This window comes from Platichthys flesus, chromosome 4 (assembly GCF_949316205.1).
Source record: "Platichthys flesus chromosome 4, fPlaFle2.1, whole genome shotgun sequence".
Lineage (NCBI taxonomy): Eukaryota > Metazoa > Chordata > Actinopteri > Pleuronectiformes > Pleuronectidae > Platichthys > Platichthys flesus.
Genome location: NC_084948.1, coordinates 16,938,722 through 16,966,510, shown reverse-complemented (window position 1 = coordinate 16,966,510; position 27,789 = coordinate 16,938,722). Strand labels below are relative to the sequence as shown.

Below are 27,789 nucleotides of genomic sequence, written 5' to 3'. Positions count from 1 at the left end.
CCCTTGCCCTCTCCCTGTTTCCCTTCCCCCTGCTCCTGTAGCTCCACCTCACCCCCCCTTTACTCCCTTCCCCCCAGCCTCAGGCTTTTGGCCCCTCTTAGCCGCTCTCTGTGTTTAAGCCCCCTTTCCTTCCACTCTCCAACCCCCACACCACTGTCCTTATCGATCGACTCTCCCCTCCCTGGTTGACTCTGCACCGATCAGGAAATCACAGACACATCACTAAAACCAGTTCAAGGGTCACCTCCTTCTGTCTGGGTCTCTCATAATAGAAATGTTTTGCTTATTTTGGAAAAATCTACTCCTTGTGTTTAATAACACGAGACAACGTTGTTTGTCTGTCTAAGCATTTTGCATTCTTTGCATTGTGTTTCCTTTTTTGTCGACTTCCCTGTCAGTCGGCCAGACGTTAGATAAGCTCTAATCTCAGCTTGCAACACTGATGAAACACTGTAGAGAACCTGAGAAGTAAAGTTTCTCCTCCTGACCTGTGAGGCGACACTTCTACGACCATTTTAAGTATAAGCAGGACTTATTTTGTCTTTATCAATGTATTTACATTGTCAGCACTTGACCTTACTCTCAAAATATACTGTATGTCCTAATGTGGCGCAATATTGAATTGAATTGAAATCAATTAATTTGTTAAATTAGTTGTTTTTTCTATATATTATGTCAAAATGTGCTGCAAAATTCAAGCTCTTAAAATGTTTCTGTCCAACCTCAGAACAATATTTTTTTGCATTCCTCTTGTTTTATTCACAACTGTGTCTAGACTACTGGAGATGAGTTATCTACTTACATGTAACAGGATAGGTAAAACAATTTGAAAGATAATACCCACATGGGCAAATGTAGAACCTTTATTGTTTATTGCTCTTGTCCATACTGGATGCAACAAAAATCATATTTAAAAGCAGTTTCAGTGTAAATTTTGGAGGAAAACAAGTCTTCATTGTCAGTATGGAGGAGGAGGAACATATGCAGGGGACCAGTAATTATTTTACTGTACGTACATGAAAGTCTGTCTTGTTCTAAGATAATCTAAGGATAATAATTTAACCTATTTTGTGAAAGTAAATTAAATATTTGTATTACTATTTTCTATCGTTCATTGGGAAATTGTGATTATTTTCACACAATCTAATCCATTTATATAATATTTGCAGTTAAACACGGATGAAGTATAGTTTTTAATTTTCCACACACTGTGTTGCACTTGACTGAAGCAAGTTAAGAACATTTATCTTAATGACTTTAGTCCTTTTGAAGACACTGTTTTGTTTTGTCTGTCCTGTCTGTCTCACTCGCAGGTCTGGTCCAGCGATGTGTTATCATCCAGAAAGATGAAAATGGCTTCGGGCTCACTGTCAGTGGTGACAACCCAGTGTTTGTGCAGCTTGTCAAAGAAGGTAAGGAGAAGCCTCAAACTTAAAGTGAAGAAGATACAAAAGTTTGCAATGACTGATTTTCTTTCTACTTTGGTGTGAAGCCCTTTGCAATAGAGTGTGGGCTCCCGTTACATGCCCTGACATCAAACTGTCAAGGCAGTGGGCTCTGCATTCACAGATATGAGGGATAACTGTGAAGTCATGCACTGTATATTTCCTCCTTAGCAGTTTCATAATAGCTACAGTTATTGTGGTGTCTTTGAACGAGGGGACTTTGACAGGATACTTGCTGCCTCTAACTGTCAGCTGTTATCAGGCCACAGAAAACATAACAGTGTGTGTACAGTAGTGGAAAGTGACAGAAGAGGAAGGAACTGATGGAGGACCTTAGTTGCCCTGTCATCAGTGCTTTGTCGGGGTTCACCTATTCCTGTACAGCTCTCCATTTGTGCCTTTGTTAATCACTCACCACAAGGAGCCATCTACTTGGTTTCATTTTAATAATTTATAAAAGTTGTTTTTCATCTCATTGTAAACGGAGCAGCAAGGAACTGGTTAGTGTGAAACTAAAAAAAGACTGATAGGACAAGATCATGCCTTTTTTTCGGTGACACTGTTTAAAATGTTCACATTAATGCTAAACTGAAGACCCAAAATGATCATCACAAGTAGTGCTTTCTTTAAACTGTATTTATTTTCTTCTTCAGCTCCTTGCTGCTGACTCTAGAGCCAGAGCTGCATCTTATAATAACCTGTCTCATGCCTAAATCCCTTTGTTTGGGGTGGAGCTGTGAAACAGGTCCTTCTCGTAATATAACCACTGTTATGGTCTTTCAAAATAGCACCTCAGTAGTCACTCTGCAACATCTGGTCTGTCAGGGCTACATGGTGTACTCATTTATTTTTGTTTCTTTCCTGCCCGCCTCTGTTGTTTTAATGCTCTTTTTCCTCTGTGTTTGCCAGATGGGGCTGCAATGCGGGCAGGTGTTCAGACAGGAGACAGGATCATCAAGGTATTGTGTTCTTCTACATCCTTAAACGGTCAGCTTCACTGTTTTCTAGTCCAATGCCAATGCAGAGGCTGTATGCTGCCACCTGCTGGTCAATTACACTATCTACGCCATTCTGTTGTGTGTGTGTGAAGCTGGAGTGAGACATCAATGTGGAGATCTGGGCCTGGAATGGAAGGTTGTTGTCGTGCGTATCAATCTTGATTCTCATCATTGTATCGTTACTGTCTTCTAGGTCAATGGGACCCTTGTAACACATTCTAACCACATTGAAGTGGTGAAGCTAATCAAATGTAAGTTCTTCTTGCCTGTCTTTCTGTTTAATAAAATTCCCACTGTTAATACATAAATCTTAAATTAAAACACATCCCTGACTTCTCCTTTTTCAGCGGGCTCCTATGTGGCCCTCACAGTGCTGGGGCGCCCTCCAGGGCTCGCCCAGATCCCTTTGTCGGAGGCAGAGTCTGAAATGTTGGGTGTTAGCATTTCCTCTCCAAACTCCCCAGCATCAGAACGCCCCTACAGTCCTCAGGACCGCCTCACTTCACAACCACCATGGGTACTAAATGGCATCAGTTGTTGCTCTCTTTCTGTATCTCACTTCCACAAACATCCCTTCCTCTTCATCATTCTTCTCATCATCTTGGAGATTATGTTTAATCCACGTTTTCCTCATCCTTCTAAATGATTTTTGTGGGGGCTTTCCTTTAACATCCCTATACTCCGTGCCAGAGTAAACATAGGTATGATTCCTTGTTTTGATTTCACCCCTCTCGCTGTCTAGGCCATGAAGGAGGAGTACAGCAAGAACCCCTCCCCCAAACTACTGAAAGACATCCTGGAAGCTAAAAAACACATTCCTCAGCTGCAGGGTCAGCTCTTCAAGGCCACTCGGGCAACACAGGTAAAGCAAATACCTCCCCTGCAACTAAGTAACTCGTACATTTAGCCGACATAGTTGGGCTATGTAGGGACACTGCTCTACCAGCAAATCCCAAGCAGTCTTTGTGTGATTTTGTGTCGAGCATTTAGGGCCCGTTTCAGACTATAATAAATCCTAATCTTATCAAAGGATTAGGCTTTCTCTGTGGGAAGCCACTCTTTTGTGTCTGTGTGACAGCTTATTTTATATACATTGCTCACTGAGCCTTTTGTTACGTATGCCGTCAACACATTACTCTCTGAATTTGAAAAGAAAGTGGTATTTCATGAATGTACACTCTTAAAATACTGATACATTTATGAATGCATCAGTTTGCTTCTTGCCGTTATGATTTAAACATATTTATTCTTTTCATTTAAGTTCCCACTTTGTATATCTTGATCTGTATGTAATAAAATGGTTCCCAATTGATAATAAATGTTGTGTTTACGTAAATCCTTTAGGAGGCGGTTCCAGGTGGTGATGCAGATGATGGTAGCATGTTTGTGTCCGAGCACACTCTCACCTCAAAGGGAGATAACAACACAGACATGTCCTGGAGCAGCACGCCTGTAAGTTTTTCTGCCTCGACAACACAGTTCAAATTTCACTCTAAGCTTCACATTAAACCTTCGGAGCCCAGGTAGGTTATTGGATTATTTAATGGATTAGCCCTGTTTAGATATGGTTTCTTAAAGTGTTGCCACTGTTACTGTACATATTGACAGTAAAGATTTATTTAGAAGGAATTGTTCAGTTATTTCTTTTGCTAAATTCAGACTTAATGATAATGTAATGGTTTGTTCCATCCCATCCCCAGTTATCCCACAGATTTGGGCCTGGATCTCCAGAAAGTTTATTTCCAAGAGAGACATCCAGCTCCAGCCCAAAGTGCACACCCAGGAACAGCTTCAACTCCTGCCACTCCCCAGACACCACTGACCTGGTAACTGTACTTTTTAGCTTTGTTCAATTCTCCTTAAAATATCCACTTAATTAGTCGATTTTATAATTGTCCAACCTTTATAGGAAACTGTTATTAACAATATATGAATGTCTTGTCCCCAGGACTCTCTGTCCCCCACCACAGTCAGCAGTCCTTCCTCCTCTCGCCTCGTCTCACAAATCATTGGAGCTGAGGACGACTATTTTGATTCGGACCAGGAACAGGTATCTTACCACACTGCAAAGTTAACATTATCTATCTCATATTATCTCTAAATACAGCTGACAGATACTGAATATATTTTAAAGATCTGGCTCTCTTTAGTATTTTTGTTGCTGCAATTAAAGTACGATTATTGTCAGATTGCAAACTGTTGTCCTGACTGTGTTTCAGACGAACGGCCAGTGTCACAACTTCAACAGCATCGAGCAGCTCAAGTCTCGCCCCGCACACCTCACAGCCTTCCTTCACCATGTCATCTCTCAGTTTGACCCTGCTCCTGTGGTAAGACCTGCTCCCTTCACCCTTGTATATATTCATTTCATGCATCCAGACCGACTGCTGGTCGCTGTTTTTTTAATATTTCCTAATCTTGTGTCCTCAGCTTTGCTACCTCTATGCTGACCTCTACAAGCAGACCAACTCCAAAGAGACCAGACGGGTGTTCATGGACCTCCACACCTTCTTCATAGACCGAGGAGCTGTAAGTAGTTTCTGTTTGTCGGAGGGAACTATGGAGAAAACAACAGGCCTCTACATATCTTGTTATTGTCTTTGTTTTAATATCCTGAACAAAAATAAATGAGATACGAAAAATATTGCATTTTCACAGTCACCAGAGAATTGAACAATTTACAGGTAAGAAAAGGGGGATAAATGTGTCACTGACCGGCTCCACATTCATACATACAGGAAAAACAAGGATAAAATAAACAAACAAACCAAAACATCATATCAAATGAATATGTGTTCTAATTTGTTGTCAAAGCATAAATCAGTTTTGTTCTTGTTACAGAATTTGAAAGTTGCTGTCCCTGAATCTATCTCTTCTGACCTCGGTAAGTATATCATGCTGGATGTGTGTGTTTGCTTCTGCTCAGTGTCGTCTTTTTTTTTTTTTACGCTCACCTTTTGTGCTTCTGTTAACTCAATTAAACCATTTGTCCGTCCTCATTATACAGTCCTTGTAAGTGATCCCTTACTCAGTCATGCACATTCCTGACTAATCACATGCTCTGGTGGTTTGGAAACTATTGCTTAGTCTTATTATCACCTATTTAGAGTGCACATGTCACAATCGGTTGGTACTTGGTGTACAGTGTATCTGAGTGTGTGTGCGTGCGTGCGTGTGTGCAGATCGACGGCGGACAGAACTGATCCCAGAGGAAATAAACAGGCAACACGTTCAAACACTGCAGGACTCTCTGCTCCCTGACATTCAGAAGAACCTTGAGGATTTCAGGTAAACGTGTGAACACAGAATTGTTTCTTACTGAACTGTGTATGTTCCAATTAAGTAATGAATTTGAGAATGTAGTTCGTTCCCACTACACGGAAAGAAGTATCTCTTTATGGTTAGCCACATTTTGCTGAGAAAGTATTGACATTATTTTGTCGGAACATGTAGGCAGAAGCGCAGTATGGGTCTAACAGTGGCTGCAGCTGAATTGGCGAGACTGGACCAAGAGGGAGTCAGAGACCGGGTCACTCTGGAGAGAGAGCGCTCATATGCGGAAAGCATCATCACCAAGATAGAGGATATCCTGTAAGTAGCACATGCACACAGTCACGTAACACACATGGCACACATCAAGACATGTGCTGCTTGTTTGTTTGCATAGATACTCTTTAACCCAATCGCATGTTTCTATCCATTACCAGCCACTAAAACAATTTTTCTTCTTTGTGTCATTTCTAGCTTAACTACTCAGACCACAGAGGAAGAGAAATGGTGAGTAAACTAGTTTTGTGGTGCATTCGGTTGATTGACACGAAGATCTCTTTTAGTGCATCAAGGATAATTACAGTGCCCATATTACGCCTTGTGGGGCTTTCCTTTTACCTTTAGTGCATCTTATAGCTTTTATGTGCTCGTAAAAGCTTTTTGGAATCACAAAGGTCAAAGTCCACGGCAAAGTGAGTTGTTCTTTACCACAGAAAACACTGCTCCTGAACAGATCATTTACTGCACCATGTGACGTGCCCACCGAGGGGCTAGTTTGGCTCAAATTTATATGGCAGACCCAATACCGCTGTTACCAAGGCGACAGCAGTATTAATATCTGATCAGGAAGCCTCTGAGTAAAATGTTGACCGATCGCAAGAGGGGGCCAGTTGACCAATCAGAGCAGACCTGGCAGAAGAGAGAGCTAAAATTGAGAGCGATAGTGACAACTGGCAAAATAGAAATGTATGTTATTAGATAACCAATGTGTATTTTGAACATAACATAATGCAAACCTATGCCGGTTGGCCACACAAATTAAGATTGCAAACCTGTAAATGGCCATAATGTAGGTACGTAAAGAATGTTCATCACATTCTGTCACAACATTATTTCACACTCATTGGCTTTTAAATCATTGTAAGTCCTAAATTCAGTCAGTCAGTGTTTTCAGCTCTTGACAAAGAAAACAAAACAACATATTGGTTTCATTCAAGTCCCTTTTCCACATCCCCCACAGTTTATACATAAAGCATTCGGGCAGTGTCTCAAAGAAAACATGTAATTTATGCAGTATGTTTATACTGAATAATTCAAACGTGGGACTGATTCAAACAGTGTAGTTTGAAATGCCATATGTTCGCAGCACAGTCCAGATGGTTTGTGTAGAGATTGTATGAGAATGACATATGGTACAATCCACAATATGGACACTTGTTCACTTCGAATGATAACTTTCTGTCTGTTGTTTAGTTGGTTATAATTGAGAAACATTGTTGTCATTTAGCACTACCATGCAGTATGTCATCTATACATACATGAAGCACCTTGGTGTGAGGGTCAAGGAACCTCGCAGTCTGGAGTCCAAACGGGTCCGGATCAACTTTCTCCCCAAGATCAAGGTATTTCAATATTGTTTGCTGCGCTATGGGACTTTTCCTCTTTTTGTCACCTGCCTGACACATTGTGTTTGCTTGTCTTTTTGATCAAATACAGAAAAGCATAAAGTCAGAAAAGGAAGGAGGAGAAGAAAAGGTGAAGAAACCCAGATTTCCCAGCATCCTTGGTCCTCAGCGGCGGCCCAGCCGCATCGAAGGAGCATCTGGTGAGTTTAGACTTTTAAATACGCCGAAATTATGGCTATACTTTTAAAGCATTTAAAATGTGTTTACACATCTCTCTATATTTTCAGTGGGTAAAGCCTTGGATGGTCGCCCACGACCTCAGAAACAATTGTCTCAGCCTTCACTGGGGGCCAGCGACCACACGGAAACTGGTCGTTTAAGATGCAGCCAATCAAGTGAGGGCTCTGAGCTCACACACTCCATGTCTGTCAACACCTCGTCCCCAAACAGCACCACCTACAGCTCAGACACGAGCCGAGACGCTGAAATGGGTGAGCTACTTATCAACTCGGATGAACATGAGGGGAAGAGTGACACAGTGATGGTTTCTAACTTGTCCCTCATCTCTCAGGTGGAACTCCGACCTCAGGCCCCCACAGGCTGAGTGACGGCCTTCAGACTGACCCTCTGGACGGGCTGCCATACCCTGCTTCGCACTTTGACCTTTACAATCTGGACCAACTGCAAGAGGACGACAGAGAGAGTGACAGGTGCATTTACAGTCTCATGTGCAGCAACAAATTGTCTTCCTTTAAGAGAGAATATTTCTATAACATTGATTTTTCTGTTACCTTTTTCTGTAGAGCTCACGAGGGAACGCCAAAGGCCATAAGAAGGTAAGGATACGATTTAAATCCATCTAAAAAAAGAGATGGGTTTTACTTACTGGATCCTTTTTATTAGCCAGTTGAAAAGCTAACTTTTATCTCACTGTAGGCTTGAGGGACTGGGTGCAGCCGATGTCCAGAGTGAAGACGACCAGGGAACAGACTCTGAGCACGACCCCCCAAACTGGCAGCAGCTGGTGGGGCGAGAAATCCTAGCGGGTCTCCGGCCTCATGAAATCAAGAGGCAGGAAGTTATCAATGGTGAGAGTTTATCATTGTACAATATATGAAGGCTGCATTTCTATTTATCAAAAATTCGATGAAGTCGATCCTACTCTGCATGATTTGAAAAACTGTTGTGATACGTCACCCTTTGAGTAGAGGGAGATATGCTTCAGAGAATTTGCTGGGCTCAGACCCAAGTCTCTGTCACAACGTACATCATGTTGAGCTGTGCAGATGATCTGCCATCTTGAACTTACATCTTGCCTTTTGTCTGCAGAGCTGTTTTACACGGAGCGTGCACACGTGCGGATGCTGAGAGTTTTGGACCTCGTTTTCTACCAGAAGCTTTCCAAAGAGACAATCCTGCCTCCCGCTGACATCAAGAACATCTTCACCAACCTGGAGGAGATTCTGCAGCTGCATGGTACACACACACACACACACACACACAAAATGTATTTCATATGTTAGGAAATTGATGAAGCAGTAAAAAACTCAAAAGCAAAACTGTTTTAAGACATGCACTGAGCTTTGTCCTGTAATTTTCAAGAGGGAGTGTATGTGAGAATGCAAATGTCCACGTCTGTTGCTCCAGACATTTTCCAGAACTTTTCCTGCCAGCTCCTCAGATTTAACCCATCTGAGAATACAGTAGGAAATGTTGAGGACATTTCTAACACGTGATGACTGCAAAACTGAAAAGAAGACAAAATTAATAGAATTATCTCAAGATGAAGAATGGTGTCGTACATGCAGATGTAGATGTCAACTCGGAAAGACAACAACATTTAAGAGCTCTTGGTGATAAGGGCGGACAGCGTGGTCGCTGTGCTTTAAACAGAAAGCATGTGATTTCCGCAGTGGAATGTAAATGTCATGTCCTGCCTCCTGCATGCTGCATGCTCCACCCTGACACCAACCCTCACCTGAATGTTCTGGACATTTTCCTATTGTCCTTTCCTTTCACGTCTGACCGGAACGATGTCCTGCTGTGTTCTTCATATGTGAAAGACAAAGTCACGTTTATGTTTGAAAACAACTTCTGCGAGCGCGAGTTAGATTAACGTTTAAAGTGACTATGATGATAGTATGCAGAATGTAAAGCGCACACACACAGCAACCTTACATCTTGTCGCACACACTAACTGTTCGTTGGTGCCTCTTCTTGGAATTTCAGCTTCAATACTGGAGCAAATGGCAGCCGTGCGGAAAAGAAATGAGTCCTCAGTAATTGATCAGATAGGAGACGACTTGCTCTCCTGGGTGAGTACAATTCTCTGGCTGAAATTGTATTTCCCCCTTTCAAACATCTTCCTATATTGAATACATTTCAAGAAGACTGATGTGGCAGGAGAAAAATGTATTGTGCACAAAGAAATTGATCTGTTGCCCAAAATTGCTTCAAAGCGGGGAAAAAAAAAAAACTGACTTTGGCAATTGATTGCTTCCCTCGGCCTCTCATCTGCTGACATGTCATTTGAGCAAGAAAATGGTTATTTCAAGCTTTTATGTAATAGAGAACAACTTTTTGGCAATGTTGTCATAATCAACATCAAAGTCTTGTATCCCACCTCGAGATCCTAAAAGACGAAAGCTTAAAGATGGCACAGAACTGCTTCTCCCTCCTCAGGAACAAGAAGTACTATCAAAGCAGAAGTTAGTAAATTATATGGAAGCCCACTCCTCAGTAAATGTTACGTCAGACGATGCCCTTAATGTGTCTTGACATCTCCGCATCTCGGCATCGGGTGAGATACATAAGATATGAGGCAGCTACATACAGTATCAGTGGGCCTCCATGTCTGAAATGTCTCTATGGGGGATAAGTAGGGTAAACGGATCTCTAGGGGTTCCAACGTCGATCTCGTCTACGTTTAAACTTAAGCTGCCTCTTCTACGAGGACATAAGCCTGGCCCCCTTCTGGGAGGTACCGCTAGATACTAGGCATTTCCATGGCAACCACACACCCCATGACCTAGAGCGACCGAGTGTCTGATTCCTCTGGTCTGTCCGTGTCGACTCTGTCCCGTCTTGGGTGTGGTGGTTACAGTTCAGTGGCGGGGAGGAGAAGATCAAGCAGGCGGTCGGGACATTCTGCAGTAACCAGCCTTTCGCTCTGGAGATCATTAAGACCAAGCAGAAGAAAGACTCCAGGTTCACTTCGTTCATCCAGGTACTGACTTTATCTTTGTACATTACACAAAATTCACATTCAAATAATTCATTGTTTAAAGAATGAAAATACTCAAAATGTGTCAAACAGGAGATTTAAACAGTTTTGATCTGTCCTGTTCAATTCAACTGAAATGTAGCTCACTCACTCTCTATATCTGTAAGATTACACAGTCAGCTGACCGTGTAAGTGTAACTTGTAATCTTCATTGCTTTTGCAGGAGGCAGAGAGTAACAGACTGTGTCGCAGACTGCAGCTTAAAGACATCATTCCTGTCGAGATGCAGCGACTCACCAAGTACCCTCTGCTCCTAGAGAACATCTCCAAGTACACAGGTAGATTGCTGTCGCCCTGCAGGCCACCATGCATATATTTATGATTTGAGAAAGTAAAAATTCCAGCTGATAAATATTAGACATGTTGAATAATGGTTGAACATTGTAGACGTGACAGATTAACATGAAGCACAATGATAGCCACCAGAATTCAAACTTGCTCAAAGTTCTTAGGGATCCTTACCAAGATTATAAGCCCCGTTGTGTTTTCACCCCGTCTGTTTGGGGCGGATCTGGACAAAGGAATCAAACAAGATATTTGTATTACTTTCTTTAATATCGGGAGATTGGGGTTCTCTCTCTTTTTTTTTAATAAATAGATTTCTAAGAGAATAATGCATGGATGTTGTTTAAAAACAAAATCTGACATATTTATGGGACATATATTAATCAGTGTGTGGAATTCAATAGATCCAAAGAGAAATCTGGATCTTGTGACTTTAAATGTGGCTTCATAAGGCAACAACATCAGCCTGCCAGTACCCAGGGCCACACACTGTGTTGATAGCTGTATGGATTATTCCACCAGTCAGGTTGTTATTCATTTCTAGTCTGATGGTCTAGACAAGAAAATGATCTCTCCACATGACCTCTTCAACTTAGAGTCCAGCCTTTCCGTCCTGTGATCCTCAAATCGATGAGATCCTTAGAGTAAATATTACTCATAATGCAAGTAACCATGGTGATGCTTAATACAGGAATAATAGCTCGTTTTGGTTTTATAACCTGATTGTGATATGAATGAAATTGATAAAAATGGAAATCTCCCGAGAAAGAAGAAAAGTGGATAAAAATGAACCTTAAATGAAGTCTTATGTGGTTACTAGACAGCCATTAGAGAATTACGCAGACTAATGGAGAGATTATCACTTTTATGATCCCGGAGCGTTAGTGCACATTTTAGGAAATGTATCGCCCATTATTTGGTCCATCATTTTAGTCCGGGGGTTTGCGTCTCACACAGAGAGAACGCACTAATGATAAATTACAACCGGCTATTATAGGATCATAATGCCCCCTTGCTTTATCATCTTTATTGAGAATGATTGTTTGTTAATGGAGGGAGGAAATGTGAAATTACCAGACACCAACCTCCCCGGATAAGTGAGTAGGCCTTATTTGATATCATAAAATCTTTCAGACAACACGGTGGAGAAGGACAAAGTGAAGCAGGCGGCGGACTGCTGCAGGAGGATCCTAAATCATGTCAACCAGGCTGTGAAGCAATCTGAGGACAAGCAGGTGTGTGCTTTAAGAAACAGTCTTTCCATTTCAGGACTTTTCTCTACATCCCCTTCAGTCTCATCCTAAGTCCTCCTCATCTTTCCTGCTCGGCTCAAAGTTTATTTTATCACCACCTTCTTCACTCCCCGGCGGGGGCTTCCTTTTTTTTTAAAAGCACTCACTTATCCCTTTTTCATCTGTCTCTTTCTCTCCATCCCCCCTCCAGAGGCTGGAGGACTATCAGAGACGACTGGACCTGTCCTCTCTGAAGCAGACAGATAACCCAGTGATCCTGGAGCTAAAGGTGAGATGTCTATATGACCCTTTTAGTTTCACTTAAGGCGCCCTCTCTCATTTTAAACCCACGCATGCAGTTTGAAATCTCTGCCAGATGAAGAAAAAATAGACCAGTAGGAATCAGTGAGAAGATGTTTGACTTATTTCATCGTTCACATTCTTCAGAACCTGGATCTTACCAAGAGAACAATGGTGCACGAGGGACCTCTGTCATGGAAAGTGAACAAGGACAAGACTATTGGTTTGTAATCAATTCTTTACTAGACAAATTATTGATGAGTAGAGTTTGTCAAGACCGGGAACTAACAGTGTTCTCTGTCTGTTCTGTAGAGTTGTACACGCTCCTCCTGGAGGACATCCTGGTCCTGCTACAGAAACAAGATGAGCGACTGATCCTGAAGTGTCACAGCAAAAACCTGGCAGGCACCGCAGATACCAAACATATCTTCAGCCCCATCATCAAACTCAACACTGTGCTGGTGCGCTCTGTGGCCACAGGTCAGTTAACACAACAGTCTCTCATTTGAAAAGCATCATGACACTCTTCCTTTCTCAAATAGCTCAAACAGAACCCGATGATGGGATGATCTATGTTTCTGCAGTTATTTAAGACATGATTTCAGAAAAATTGTCTGTAAAAAGTTTGAGCAGTTTGCAGAGTTTGCTCTTCGCATATAAAAAATACAGCTGGAGATTGTCTGAGTCAGATGCGTTAACAATAACAGGAAAATGTCCAGAACATTCAGGGGAGGGGAGGCGTGGCGCCTGAGTTGAGCACACAGGCGTCAGGACATGACAAATGAATTCTACTGCAGAAAGCCTGGCAAGTTCATCAGAAAAAGCTTGTCCTCCCCAGTTGATTCATTTTGCGTCCATCCTGTAGAAGCGTCAACACACCCACTCGCTCGCTGTGAATTCTACCCACATTTTCCTGCCGTATTCTCACATGGGCTCATTTTCCAGACGTTTGACTAGCAGCCTGGAGGGAAAAGTTCTGGAGAATGATTAGAGTAACTGCTCTGAACATTTGCATTCGCACATACAAATGTCCAGGGTTCAGTGCACGTCTGAAAACAGCTTGTGCATAAATGGTAGAATGAAACTGATTAGTCTCACCTCAAACCATCTCTCCACTCTCTCCCCATCCAGACAACAAGTCCTTTTTCGTCCTGTCCATGTCCGACAACGGAGCCCAGATCTACGAGCTGATGGCGCCCACAGTCGCAGATCAGATAACGTGAGAAACGTCGCTTGATCGCTTCCTTACAATTGTATCGTTCCAGCTGTTTAGTGATCTAACAACATTTCTTTTGTTTCCTTAACGAAAGGTGGCAGCGTCTAATCATCCAGAGGGCGGAGGCCATGAAAGTCAAACCTCACAGCATCATCCCGTTACCTCAGAGCGAGTATGTTGCTTCTTCATCTTTCCTAATTCGATTGGATGTGATGGTTCTCAGGGTTTGAGCTTGTTACTGACAAAAAGATGTTGCTTTTGTGCCAGCGGGGAGAGAGACGACGTGGAGATCATTACCGCGGGTGTTTCCAGGCTGAGTCGAGACGCAGACCGCACATCCATCGGCAGCACCCAGTCAACAGGTGCCACTTTCTCACACATTACTTCCCTTATTCATTCCTTGTTACTTCATTATTCGGTGCTCCTCAACTGTGTCGACAATCCTCATCTAATTAGAACTCCTCCGATAACTGTAATCTCTCCTCATTAGATAAAGAGAGCAGTCCGGCCCCGAGAACCACATTGCCGATCTCTCTACCTGGTAATAATCCATTCGAGATGACGAAGGCTGAGGAGGAGGAGCAGGAGGAGGAAGGCTTCGTGGATCCGGAGCTTCCTTACCGAGCGGCCGAGGACGGCAGAGAAGGAGACTCGTTTAACGTTTTTCCCTCCAGAGCAGACGAAGCACTGAAAACACGTAAGCATTCAGAACAGATAACTCAAAAACCTAATATAGTTTATACGTAATTAAAAAAAAAAATATATATATATATATATCAATAACCTGGATCTCTCCCCCGTCCGTTAGTGGCAGCATTAAAGCAGGTGTTGGTGACCCAGCTGATGTCCCAGGAGGCTGCAGAGCAAAGCAAACGCTCCACAGGGGCTCGTCTCCTCAGGACCACGTCTCTGCGGACACCCATCGACAGCCGCGCACGAGTGATGGTCCACAACGGCTCCGAGAAGAGCAGCTCTCAGGCCGAGGACCCGGCTCAGGACCTGGGCTCTGGGGACACGGGCTTCTTCGACTCTCCTGACGATTATGGTGAGCCTGGGGCTGCAGATTGAAACAGTTTGACCTTCTTTCACTTTGGTTTGATCTGCGCTCCGTGTCCCTCCTCTGATGACATTTGTGTAAAAGGGCTTCTTGTCATTCTCTCAGCAGGATACTTAGTCCTGGAGGGCTACGGTGGCCCGGGGGAGAGCAGCACAGATGACGACATCTTGGCATCAACCACAGGGAAGCAGCTGAGAACCTCACAAGGCTGCGCCACGGACTCCGGCATCAACTTGAGGTTTTCCTCGGCGTCCCAAGCCGGCAGCCTCTCCTCTGTCAGCAGACAAGTCCTGTCTCACCTCCGAAGCCTTCAGTCCAACCTGAGCTATCTGAAGGTACCTGACATGTATTCCCTTTCATTCTCCTGATCACATGTAACACACTGAGTGATGAACACAAAGCGATCGTTTTTACTGCGTGATCTTACAGTGGATTGTTTCTTTCCCTGCAGGACGTTGAGGCCAAGTACAATAATCTAATACGCCGAAGGCCTGAAAGGTCCTCAGCAGACATGGAGGGAAACAAAGGTATCTCATCGGCAGCAGGAATCACTGCATCTCAACACTTGAATCACTTCCTCTATGTGTCCATCGTCTGATCCTTCTCCTCAACGTTTCTTTACCCTCAGATAAGAGATAGTGGAAGTCCACGCCACGGCTGCTGGCTCTGGTCCCAAAGAGGAAGTCCCGACCCGTTCGTCTGTTCTTACTACTCGTGTCCTGGACTTTCTGGACCTCCTATAAGCTTGTCCACTCACTGCTGAGTCCCCCTATTTTCCTTTCCATCGCCGCCGCCCGCGGCCGCCACTGAGAATGAGAGACTGAGAGTGTGAGCAGACACGTGGTGTCATTAGCGACGCCGCACCCCCACCCCCCTCCTCTCCCCTCCATCAGCACAAGGCAATCAGGGAAGTGGGATTGCCCCAGAACCTCACCCCTCGACCATCTAACACCCATTTCCCCCCCCCGAACTCCCTGCAAGAAAGAGAACTTATACCAAAATGTACAAAGATGTGTGTTTAGAATATATATATATATGAAACACAAAACAAGAAAAGGAAAATTTTAAGATAATGTATTAAGATTTTTTTTATCCCAAGATGTATTTATTTTCTTTCTTTTTTTTTTTTTTTAAAGTGTTTCCACTTTGCTTGCATGCTTTTGGCCATGGTGTTACCTTTTCGACTGCTCCTCCCTGCGTCAGTCACACGGGCTTCGTGTGAGTGTTGAGTGCACGCGAGCGTCAGCCGAGCGTATACTGATGAAAGGGCAGGAGTGTATTCAGACTGATAGAGGCCGGAGTCGCACTGGTGATGGATAGATCCCATTGTGTTGAAACTCTTGAACTGTGTTAAAAGACTAGAATTTTAGACAAATTCTAGGTGTGGTGTTAACTAGAATGAAGAGTCTCGAGGCTCTGATCTGGTCCTGTTGCATTTCTGTGCCTCCTCCTCCTCCTCCTCCTCCTCCTCCTCCCCCTCCTCGCTGTGAGGGCTATTTTTCCTCCTGTCTACTCCTCTCCTCCTTTGCGTGTGACTCTTCTCCTTCTTCTTCCTTTTGAACACTTACAGGTGTCATCCTTCCTTTTTTTTCCTCCTCGCAGCCCCCTGGCAATCATGTTTCTTTATCCCCTGCTGCACTCTATATGTCACGCTTTCTCATCTTCCCTTTGGGGATCTTGCCCCCTTTCTCCCCCCTGACCCCCCCCCCCCCCCCCCCCCCCCCCTCTCTTCTGCAAGGAGCGGCCACGCTCTCTCTGTATTAGCTTCTGGCAGAAATGCTACTTCTCTCTGCTACTATTGGCTGTTCTGATCTGACTGCCTGATATTCTAACAATGTCATGAAGTTCAACATATACTGTACAATGATCAAGTTGGAAAGTTATGCATAACTTTAATAAATAAATGGTGCCATGACACATTGAAAAAGGAAAACCTTGCCCGTTTTTGCTACCTTGATGTTTCAGGCAAATATTCATCTGTTGTCAGTCTGTTTTTAATGAGCGGTTCAGAGATGGAGGGTCGATGGAACTGTTTGTTTGTGCCTCAGTCCCAGCTATAGCCAGTGGGGGGGGGGGTTACTGTATGTACTGTCCAGTGGTAAAGATCCATCCCACTACAGATATATTTAAACTACTAGCTCCTGTCTCTCATGCCTAATGTCCATCAGAATTCAGCTGCACTTACAAAACCAGTCCAGCGTTTACACGTCAATGCACTGAGGCTCAGCATCACACATATACATGCTTCAAGATTTAACTGAGTCTTTGACTTGTGCTGAAGCTGTATTTTCTTTACCTCATTGTTTTCGATTCACTTTGAGTGAGTGATTGATTTCTATTGAGTGAAATAGGCTGAAATTGAACACAGGGTAAAGAGAAGGCTGTGTTCTTTTTTTTGAATCGGAGGTTTTACTGTATTCAAGTAAGTGAATGAACTACAGTAGCTATTCAACATAGTGCAGGGCCCCTTTGACAGCACATGATATATGACCGCCTTGTGTACCGCAGGACTCTGTGTGTTGTTCCCGGCTACAGGGCTTTCTGTGAGATGATCAGCACGTGGGGGGTTTTATCTTCCGCCTGAGGCCATTTGAAAACAAGGTTGGAAATTTGCTAGACATTTTTGGGATCATTTTAATTTGATCCTCGTCGTCGGGCGTCAAGAATTTTTTTGCTTTTGACCTTAACGGAGAGAGACGCTTCCTGTGGAGGTTTGAGAGGCGCTAAATGTCAGAGAGGGGCAGAGTCGTTTCATTAAAGGGAAACCACCAGAGAGGTTTGATCAAGGACAGCCACAGAAGGTGATGATTGTTTCCAGCAGGTGGCAAACTTCCACCATTAAACGGCGCGGTGAAAGAAGACCCTCCCTGAAACCTGCAGTGGCATCAGGGTTTTAAATAACCTGCTGATTCTCCACATGTATGCGACTCGAGCAGTGGGTCTGTTTTGCCTCCACAATGAGACAATGGTCAAGAGGCCCCTCCCGGAGGACTGTGCAGCATCCACTCCGGCTTCACCTGCAGGAGTGGAGTCACAGCAGAGTCACGCCTGGCAGGGCTTTCTACTCAGTGTGTGTGTGAGAGTGTGTGTGTGTGTGTGTGAGTGTAACGCAGGAGGAAGCCTCACAGCTCCCACTGACATGTTCCCTCCTCTCCTCTCACCGTCGACCTGACTGCTGCGGGGAAACCCAGAGAGCAGAGAGGATGGGTTGAGGACACCGGTGGAGGATGGACAAGGTGAGGAAAGACCATAAATTAAAGAAAGGAGAGAAGAGGTGAGGGATGGAGCGTGAACAGAGACGTGTGGAAGATGAAGAGGGGACGTGTGGGGAGAAGACGGTAATTGATTGTCTAGTTTCCCTGCCCACACCCGTCACCGAGCTAATTGGAGTGGCAAAGACAAAGAGGAGAGAGGTGTCAGTCACATGTCGAGCCCCGCTGAGACCAGCCTTTCTGCTGCTCCTCCTCCTCCTCCTCCTCCTCCTCCTCCTCCTCCTCCTCCTCCTCCTCCTCCTCCTCCTCCTCCTCCTCAGGTATGTATGCAACAGTGCTGTGGGTCAGGCAGGAACCTGAAGCTCCATCCTTCATCCTACAACCAAAAGACCAAAAGACCTGTTTTCTTGTTTTCTACCGCGCCAGGCTGTTCAAGTCGTGTCGTCCTTTAAACACACAATCAAACACAACGCCCACATTCTCAGATGTTGTTGTGGAGACGTGCTCAAAGCCCGATAATCAAGTTGAGGATTTGATGTGTTTACCTGATGCTGGTGTGTACGACCATTGCGGATACAATCCTGGTTGTTTCCAAAGGGTTTTAATTCCAAGACAAAGATCCCAGACTAAATAACTTTGGCAAAGGAAGGAAACAAACAGGAGTTGTTTTTTTTTCACCCACATCTCTTCAAACAAACCCTGCACATAGCTGATCCGCACACATTCACCCATTCACACACACACGTGCACGTTTCGGTCTGAAAAGAGTTTCTCATCAATATGCTAATGCACCTACAAGTGCATCCTTTCCCGGTCTTAATCTATTTACACCGGTGTGCGTCCGCAGCCGTCCTGCGTCTCTGAGTAGAATTGGATTAAAACTGTTTTGTCGCTGCAGGACCCGTCGCTGCAACCCACAACACAACGTAGGATTGTCACTCAGCACCGTGCACCGAATGGGCCTCGTTCCCTCTGCCCGCCCGCCCGCTTCATTGATCCCTTTTTGGTCCGAGTGTGCCGTTTCATCAATATTCATCCTTGTGTGTGTTTGCAGCAGGAATGCGCAGCACACACACGCAGAATCCCGAGCTGCTGCCCCAGTATATACACGCTCCACTATGGGGCCCCAGCGCACGGCCAGTGACCCCTGTGAGATTGTTGGGAGGTGAAACTTGAGATCGGTCAATAAAATAATTGGTTGTATTCCACCTTTACGTTTGCTTAGTGTTGCCAGCAGAGTCACAGCGGGCTTGTTTCCCCGTGTAATAAATCACTGTCTGGTTGTGTGGTTCTCATCAAAGACCATTATATATTTCAGACTGCAGAGGTTATAGAGGGAATAAAGTGAAGTGTCTGTTAAAAAAAAAAAAAAAAATGGTGGAAGTTGGATTCACATAAATCAGCTGTTCACGTGGTGATTCATGTCGGCGGCTACAGTCTCTGTTTCTCTTCTCTGGAGAGGGTTTGTCAAAGTCGAAATATCCTCTCCTCCTTGTGGGATTCACTTTTTTTAGTTTTTAAGTTTTACATCAAAGACATTTCTTTATAAAATCTGAGCAGGCACGTTTTCGCAAATTGCTTTGAAAGGGGCGTGGCTAGGAACAGACGGCGTCCGTCCCAATCAAGGACTCTTGACGTTTCATTGTAAAAAGTCCACCTCAGTTATAACCTGTTTCCCAAACGGGGACCCCTGACCTCAGGGGATTGATTTTCATGCTGCACCTCTCCCCCTCCATCGATGCAGAAGGCAATGTAAGATGGATTGGACTGAAGATCAATGGGCTCCCCACAGTCGGATTAATCCATAGCCTCTCGAGTACCCACTGTCCCAAGCACAACAATGAGGCCGTGCAGGACGAGGGGAGGAGGCGACAAGCCGATGCCTAGGGACGAATTGACCGACTGCTTCTAATGGAAGGAATATGCTAAAAAAAAGAGTTGAGTTCATGTGTGCCAAAGAGAGAGGATTCCTGAACCTGATCAGTGGCCGTGAGACACTTTAGAATCAACCCATCCAGTAATAAATAGGTACCTGTGGCTTGGCGCTGCCCCTGTCTAATTACCTCACCTCAATTTGATGGAGAATCTGGGCAGGAGGCCTCCGGACGGAACCACCTGGCACCGGGCTTCCCAGCCCAGGCTGCTGTGAAAGGGAAACCAGAAGGGGGGGGGGGGGGGCGCCGCTGTTGAGCTGTGACCTGGGAGCAGGTCCAGGCCCAGTGCACCTCAGAGCCTCTGCAGGAATCCATGACACAACGTTGGCAGCCATGCTTCCGCAGCTTTTGCTCACCAGCGGCGGCAAAGTGCGGGCCGAGTCCGTGTGTCCGACGCCAGGCACAGAACCACAGACCAGAGAGGGAAAGGAAATGAAATCAGGAATGAAAACAAAGTGAGGTGTTTATTGACACATGTCAGGAGTCGGCCGCCTGTGATGGGACCTCAGTTAGAGTACGTGACAGCGACCAGCGGAGACTTGCCTCGCTTCTCCTGGTTGAAAGGAGGAATCGATTAGTTATTTATCATCCTCAATGTATGGCTGCCACCGTGGATGGATCCCAGGTTTGTGGGTGTCTGGTTAACATGTAGCAGCTCCACCTGAAGATTAAACACTGGTGTGCGTGTGTGTGTGTGTGAGAGTGTGCGTGTGTGTGTGTAGCTCTGCGATGAATTGAATTGACATTTAGCCAAAAAATTATGATTCCACGCATGTTGTGTTATGTGAACACACTATCTGGTGTCCTGGATCCCATCAATACACCACTGCGTTGGTTCTTTGTCTGAACACGACCACAGTAAAGAATTATTGATGTGATTAGACTGTATTGATAAATCATGTCACTCAGCAAAGACTATTTTTCCAGATGTCTCGTTGACATTATAAAGTAACTTTGGTGAAAACTTTATATTTGAAAACATAATGGCTTTTCAGCTTTGGCTATTATGATCACTCATCCTGCATCTATTTTGATATTCAGGAGAGCAACGTGTTTATATAAACATGGAGCTGGAAAAGAGCTTAAAAATGATATGAGAAGCAATGGGCCAAGTCTTATATTACAAATATATTTCCAGTCAGAGTCTCCTGAAAAGGTTCAAACTTTTTCTAAATAAATTCTGGTTCCATACGTTTTTCATCTGACCAAATTAGCATAAAAAACAGTAAAAAATAATGAACTTGCTTTCAAATACACTTTAAATATTAGAGGTAAAAGAACTTGCTCAGTGTACGCAGAAGTCAACAATAAGAAGTCAGGAGGCGGAGTCTACTGTTCTCTGCCTGCTCTGATTGGATCAGTGGATTATCCCACTCTTGTTACTGATAGCTTAAAAACATAAAGAAACGATGTGTGCATGTAACCCAATCCATTGCAAAAAAAACTGTACTGGAGAAGAAATATATTTGCTGATAGGACACAACACTGCACAAGTGAAGTACAAATACATGCAAAAAATGTACTAACGTAAAACAAAGTAAATGTCCTTTGTTACATCATCGCAGGCTGTGGTAATGAGGAGGAGTTGTACACATCCTTACACATCACATCTGTACAGCACTATGAGAATAGAGCCTGTCTCATTCTACACATGCTCCCTTCTTCCAGCCAGTGGCTACACGTTAGGACACTGTGTGATTTACATACTACAGGCTTTACTATCTAATAGGATGCAAACACCTACATGTAACATTCAGGGTGACAGCAGTTCCAGCCAGTCATTGATTTGCTGTTGGAATTGCTGACGCAGGGTGAAGGAGATATACTGGGATGCTGTGGGAGACATCTTCACACTTGGGGGGGGGGGGGGGGGGGGGGGGGTGACACCTGCCCATGATACTCCGGTGCTATATCGTTGCACCTCCTGGTCTCCTCCTCCATGCATCACGTCTCCGTAAGACACCAGCTGCTGCCCGAGTGTCTCCCTCCATCACAGGTAACATCTGCCAAACATCCCCTTGTATAGACACACGCTGTATTCATCTGACAGGTGGAAATGTGAATATGAAAAACGACCACATGAATCGATGCCTCCACTGCGGGGACAGGAGAGCAACACGTGCCGTGAAACAGGCAGAGCTCCACACGGCGGCCGGTGGATAACAGAAAAACACCTGATGAAGGATTAGATCATCGCTGCCTTGAATCCCGTCGCATTAAAAGGCAGCGAGTGGCCGGCACCATTTGTCTAATTCCTCTTAGTACAACCTGGTGGTCATGAGTCACTAAGTGGGAGTCATCCAGGAAATCATGAGTCCGCCTCGGCTGCGTGGAGAGACGCACACTCCTCTGTTGTGAGCTGCTTCTTGTGTGAGCGTGTACGGTATCAAACGGGCTCCTGCAGTATTTAAAGCCCAAATCCATAATTACGACACGCCGTCTTCTTGTGAGCCGCCGACGACCCCCCCCCCCCCCCCTCCCTCCGCTCACTTTATGTTTTAAGCATGAGCATGAATTTTACATGAGCTTTGAGGCTGAACGGGTTTGTTTTACATTGACAGTATTAGGAAACAGTGAATCTCAACAAAACAAAAAAAGAGAGAGAGAGAGGGAGGATTTGATCTAGAGAGGTAAAGGATGAAAGAGGTGTGTCTCTCATGTAAAAGTGAAGCTGCTCCAGGAGTTCGGGATCTAGTCTCTGGGGGTAAATGAATTCCATAAAACATGGTGTGCATCCACAGAGAGATGCATCTGACCGCTAACTCCACCAATTCCCCCCTAGCTCACCCAGCATGTAATACAATCTTTCACATTAAAAGAAAATCTTTATTTTCAACACATTTAGCTTTTCAAAATAAAAAATAAACAATCCATCAATGATAATAGTTGGATGTGAGCTAGCCGCGCGTCTGGTATGCAGCGTTGGCTCTCCCTGCGTCAGAGAAGGAGCAGTAATGCACGTCTGTGTCAAAGTCCTGAAACGGATGCTGAGGGACCAAGATGAGGGTCAGGTAATTTAATCTACCTGACATGCTCCGGCAGAGTGCTGATCAATAACGCGGCAACGCCAACGTCAACATCGGGGAAGGAAAGGAATCCACTCGAGAAAAAAAGAAAGACGGAGAGAGAATAACAACAGAGCCTGACTGGAATTTCAAATGACTCGTTTGTTTGGTCGTCCGCTGCTAGTTTCTCCACAGGCAGGGACTAGTCATTTGAAACCTCGGGGAGCGTCTCCCGCCACCCCCCCACCCCCCCGACTCGTCTGACAGCCTCCTGCTGCCTTTGTTTTTTTTTTTAAAAGGGCACGAATTCAGCGCACGATAATAATCCCTGGTAAGGCCTGAAGGTGAGCTGTCTGCGCCGACCTGCTGGAGCAAGGGTTCACCGGTGGGGTTCTGCAGAGAATGACTCGAGTCAAGGGCCCCCGCTAATCCCACTAAACTGACTCACAAGGGCTGAGGGGTGGCGGGGGGGGGGGGGGGTGGGGGTGGCCTGCAGAGAGGCTTCACTCCTCCTGTGTAATCGTCTTCTCAGCCAACCTGGATAAGAAGGTGCTTTAGCCTTCCTGAAACTGCTTTTACAGGGTGTGGACTGTTATGAGTACAGAAATCCAACCTCTGTCCGAGTCGGAGCATCAGTTCTTCTGAGGAGTCTCATTCAGGTAATAGCTGATCTGGAATGGGTCTTTTCATGTCCCCTCTCTTTGAATAGAGGTCACGCACCGTTGCAGAGCGCCATCGGCTATGATGCCGTCACCTGATTTAGAAAAAAAAATACACGCTGCCGTCTGATAGTCTCTTCTGACGGAGGGAGGAAATCGAGACCTGTGCTATTTAACCCCTATATAAAATCAAGAGCGGTGATTGACACCTGAGCACGATTACTCCTGAGCCGAGGGAAATGGAGATAAGAGGGGATGTTGTGCTTGTGAGCGTTGGCCCGCCCCGCGAGTTAATCTTCCCCAATTCAAACTGACTTTCTTCATTTGGGGTCAAAGGATGCATCTGCTTGAGGCATTCCGCGACTGATGGCTCTTTATCCCAGCGGAGGCGGTGCATGCTTCGATTCAGCGGCAGGAGGTGAACGGGGAACGTGCAGCGCTCCAGCAGCCGAACTGTTTTCCCGGAGATTAGCATTTTGATCTCTCTCTTACAGGAGACGACTTCTTGCGAGTGTCTGTGTTTGTGAACCAACTCCAATGAAGCCTCCCGCCTGCCGGCCCGAGGGCCTCCTGAGCGGTGATTGGATGGCCTTCCTCCAACTATTACAGTCACTTAAAGCGCTCACACCTGTCCTCATTGCTCATTTCTTCTGTCTTGCAGAGAATGGGAAAAACACTTAACGGCCCATTCTCCTTAGATGAGTGCAATACGCCTCCTCGCTGTGTCTTGGTAATGTTCTGCCAGGAGCGGAGAGATTGTCCAAACAAGGCACGTAACCCCGGGTTCTCCTCAAAGACTCACATCCGCACGCAAGTCAGATCCAGACTCACATCTCATCCTGTGTTTTGCCTTCAAAACTGTCGCATGCGAGTAATGTCGACAGTCGGCCCCGGCTCTGGCGCTAACCTGGAAAAAAAGGAGTCGTGGGTTTCACGTTCTTCTACTCTCCCTAACGGCTTTGTTCCTCACTTTCTCCCCTCTTCTCTCATTCCTCGTGTTATGTCCTCCCATCACTCTCTGGCCACTGGAAGAAAGACAGAGCCATTAGCCTGCTGTCAGTCTGTGAGCGGACGGGGATCCATCCTGTTAGCTGATGCAATATGAGCAGCAGCCTTTTTTTTCTCCTTTTACTTTTTTTGGATCGCACAATGCACAATGCTTTGTGTGTGTGTGTGGGGAGGGGGGGGGGGCTGTGGGGAGGCAGCGTGTGTGTGTGTGCACACTGACTTGACACCTCGCCACGCAAAACTGACACATCGACACGCCAGCGATGCACCGGTGCAGCGGCGGTCTGATTCACGGCTGATGAATATTTACCAAGCAGCCATGCCGTGTGTGTATATCCGCAGTGGCTCACGGTGGGGGGGGGGGGGGGGCGGGGCAGAAAGTTGTAAATCAATCACGTAACACAAGCGGCTGCCAAGGTGAAGGGTTTAATCTCTACACACACACACACACACGGTCACGCATCAGTGCGCATCGGGGGCTCTACATACATGTACACAAATTTGATGGGTGTGTCGCACGCTCCGTCTCTTTATCCCCAGCTTTCAATCACACGGCTCAGTGTGATTGAAAGCTGCTCATCCCCAAGGACTGTGAAATCAACACTGGCCATCTGTGCTGCGTGACGCTGTTTGGCTTCCTACCTTGTCGTTTGCTCATATACCAAAATTACAACATGACACGTGAGTCAACCAGGCTTCAGTCTGATACTAGTCCTCTTCACGCTCCCGCACAAGCGACGACTAGACCTCCGCCTTGACCTTCAACGTGAATAATTGTGTTTCGTGAATAATCTGCACCAGTGACTTTATGAACAACACAAAAACAACGTTATCAGACTCCTCGGCCGAGTTCCTCATCAAATATTCATTATGAGATGTGCAACAGTCAGAGTTGAAAAGTTTTTTTGTTGGGGAAAACATTGTTAGTTATTCATTGTTACTTTGCCAGTCAAAGAATTCTGCTCTTCTGCTTCTTCATGATTGAATAGGTGCAGTTTGATCACATTTGGTTAAAATATGACTATGGCCTGAAACCAGGAGCCAACCACTGCATCACGTTCTGATTCAAATGTGAGTGTGAATCTCATTTCAGGGGCTGCATCCTTTCAGAGGTTGCGTTTGACTGGGCTGTCCTCAAGCTCTTTGACATGTGCGACCCACAAATGTGTCCTTTCATCCCAGAGAAACAAAGGCTCCAAAGAGTGGTTCCTTACCGGCCCAACCTATCCCAGGATTCGTTGCTGGCAACATAGGATGAGGTTCTGTAGACCATGTCCGCCGAAGGCTGCTTGTATGTTGGCGGGATAATGGGCTGGTGACCTGTCGAGGTTGTACCCAGCCTCTCACCCAGGGCCGGCCCTAGCACATTTGGCGCTCTAGGCAAGCTTCACTCCTGCCCCCCCCCACACGAAAACTTATTATAAAACTATTTCTTTCTTCGTTGAAATTGCTTGGACACACACACTCTAACCATAAGCCTCAATGTGCTAGCATGTTCTGACAACACCAAGGAGGTTCGTACCTCAATTTTTGCCTCATTTTACCCTAAGGTTAGATACATTTTTTTAATGTCAAAGTATTGGTTGGAGATATATGTTATGGGTCCCAAAATTGATACCACAGCAACAAATTAAATCTGTAGAATACAGCATGAATGCAGCAGCAGTAACGACACGGAGCATTCAGTTCCACATCCAGACTGCATCTTATTCAAATTAAACACAATTTCAAGTACAAGCATTTCTTTGAGTGTAACTGCATTTTTAAGTGCATAACACATACATTCAATTACTATGGTGTCTCTTTCCTCCAAACATCTTAATATACATCATCACTCATAAAGAAATATAAACATTTACAATATAGACCTATTGAACATTAGCTTATAACTGGTCTTTATAAGGCACAATAACAATACATGAATTACAGAGTCTGTGTGTGTCGGAGCTGAACTAAACACTGTAAAGTAAACAATATACTATCGCGACCCGCCTGCAAGACGACGTGCAGGTAAAATAAACACCTATACAGGCGAATGTAGCCCCGCCCACCTACCGCGCGAGCGTCTCCCCTCACTGCCCAGCGGAGTTTCTAAGTTTTACCAGTTAACACGTCTCAATGACACCCGTGGTGATCAAGCGAGGCTCTAGGAGCTAACGTAGGAGACTCTCACCCACTACTACCCTGTAGAATACAGGATGGAAGCAGCAGCAGGAACGACACGGAGCATTCACTTCCTCATCCAGACTGCATCTGACAGTACGGGTGAAACTGCTCCAGCGCCAAACGTTCCACCTGAGTGCTGCTGTCATTCACTGATTTCTCTAATGAAACTACTTAAATTACTGTCAGAGTAATTAAATACAATATTTTTGGCCATACCACATAGAGAAGGGGGCGCCTAAAACTCTGCCTAGCAAAAAAAAAAAAATTATTTTATTTTTTGCTCTGCGCAGTTTTTGGCGCCCCCCTCTGAATGGCGCCCTAGGCAACCGCCTATGTCGCCTGTAGGAAAGACCGGCCCTGCTCTCACCCAATGTAAACTGGGATTTGCTCTGGCCTCTCCGCAACCCTTAAATCTTGAGAGTCCTAATTAGGCCCTTTTTTGAAAGCTTTTAATTTTGCCTTAAAAAGATTTAGCTTTCCAGAAAGAGGATTGGTATTTCTATTCTTCTTTTCTCTTAAATGTTTTCATTTTGATGGACTTTATGAACCAAGCTTATGACTTGATCATGCCGGTGTAATCACCAGGAGCTGCTAAAAGGGTGAATGGAAGGATTTCAAAATCCTGATCGGTGCACAGACACGTAACATCACTTTTTTTCCACCTCCATTTTAATAACATGAGGAGCCCAATGGAAAAGCTGTTCTATCTGTGGCAGAATATGACGTCGCTCATCTTAAGAAGCTGCGTGAAAAGAAAAGATTTCAGGTTTTTTATCTCTCACACACAGATCATCAGATTTAAAGGAAACTAGATTTACTCCCGGTAATGAATGATGTTTGATTTTGGTTTGCGACGTTCACCGCAGAGTTCACACCAGTCCCCTGTCGGAGAAGGAGCCTTTCAGGTCGACAAGAGAATGTGGGAGTCGATGCCAAAACAGCTGTCAATAGGATAATGCTTGGCACGGTAATGAGGGAATTTGCTGACAATCCATGTTGTGATTTGTGGCTGAGTTGTATTCCCTGTTAGTGTACCTTGCCAGCTCCCTTCAATCAATACACCACTGGTGATGCACCCCCTCTCTGACTTCAGC

General features: G+C 45.0%; 1 protein-coding gene across 3 annotated transcripts in view; it reads left to right on the top strand.

The window, feature by feature from the left end:
* arhgef12a (Rho guanine nucleotide exchange factor (GEF) 12a) overlaps positions 1 to 16,687 on the top strand; it is a 37,443-nt gene extending 20,756 nt beyond the window's left edge. For 2 of the 3 annotated variants that reach the window (XM_062386065.1, XM_062386063.1), the window contains 36 exons: positions 1,314 to 1,412; positions 2,355 to 2,404; positions 2,637 to 2,694; positions 2,791 to 2,960; positions 3,186 to 3,305; positions 3,788 to 3,895; positions 4,144 to 4,269; positions 4,392 to 4,493; positions 4,663 to 4,773; positions 4,874 to 4,972; positions 5,285 to 5,327; positions 5,626 to 5,731; positions 5,897 to 6,034; positions 6,188 to 6,220; positions 7,221 to 7,335; positions 7,430 to 7,538; positions 7,626 to 7,829; positions 7,910 to 8,048; positions 8,142 to 8,174; positions 8,275 to 8,426; positions 8,668 to 8,814; positions 9,568 to 9,653; positions 10,442 to 10,564; positions 10,785 to 10,899; positions 12,041 to 12,141; positions 12,350 to 12,427; positions 12,586 to 12,661; positions 12,751 to 12,918; positions 13,570 to 13,657; positions 13,749 to 13,826; positions 13,922 to 14,016; positions 14,145 to 14,351; positions 14,463 to 14,699; positions 14,817 to 15,046; positions 15,163 to 15,238; positions 15,340 to 16,687. In XM_062386065.1, coding sequence (XP_062242049.1) covers positions 1,314 to 1,412; positions 2,355 to 2,404; positions 2,637 to 2,694; positions 2,791 to 2,960; positions 3,186 to 3,305; positions 3,788 to 3,895; positions 4,144 to 4,269; positions 4,392 to 4,493; positions 4,663 to 4,773; positions 4,874 to 4,972; positions 5,285 to 5,327; positions 5,626 to 5,731; positions 5,897 to 6,034; positions 6,188 to 6,220; positions 7,221 to 7,335; positions 7,430 to 7,538; positions 7,626 to 7,829; positions 7,910 to 8,048; positions 8,142 to 8,174; positions 8,275 to 8,426; positions 8,668 to 8,814; positions 9,568 to 9,653; positions 10,442 to 10,564; positions 10,785 to 10,899; positions 12,041 to 12,141; positions 12,350 to 12,427; positions 12,586 to 12,661; positions 12,751 to 12,918; positions 13,570 to 13,657; positions 13,749 to 13,826; positions 13,922 to 14,016; positions 14,145 to 14,351; positions 14,463 to 14,699; positions 14,817 to 15,046; positions 15,163 to 15,238; positions 15,340 to 15,350 — 4,031 coding nt within the window. In that variant the 3' untranslated portion in view covers positions 15,351 to 16,687. The remainder of the gene's footprint in view (positions 1 to 1,313; positions 1,413 to 2,354; positions 2,405 to 2,636; positions 2,695 to 2,790; positions 2,961 to 3,185; positions 3,306 to 3,787; positions 3,896 to 4,143; positions 4,270 to 4,391; positions 4,494 to 4,662; positions 4,774 to 4,873; positions 4,973 to 5,284; positions 5,328 to 5,625; positions 5,732 to 5,896; positions 6,035 to 6,187; positions 6,221 to 7,220; positions 7,336 to 7,429; positions 7,539 to 7,625; positions 7,830 to 7,909; positions 8,049 to 8,141; positions 8,175 to 8,274; positions 8,427 to 8,667; positions 8,815 to 9,567; positions 9,654 to 10,441; positions 10,565 to 10,784; positions 10,900 to 12,040; positions 12,142 to 12,349; positions 12,428 to 12,585; positions 12,662 to 12,750; positions 12,919 to 13,569; positions 13,658 to 13,748; positions 13,827 to 13,921; positions 14,017 to 14,144; positions 14,352 to 14,462; positions 14,700 to 14,816; positions 15,047 to 15,162; positions 15,239 to 15,339) is intronic. The other variant, XM_062386064.1, reaches the window with a different exon arrangement.
* The last annotated feature ends 11,102 nt before the right edge of the window (positions 16,688 to 27,789 follow it).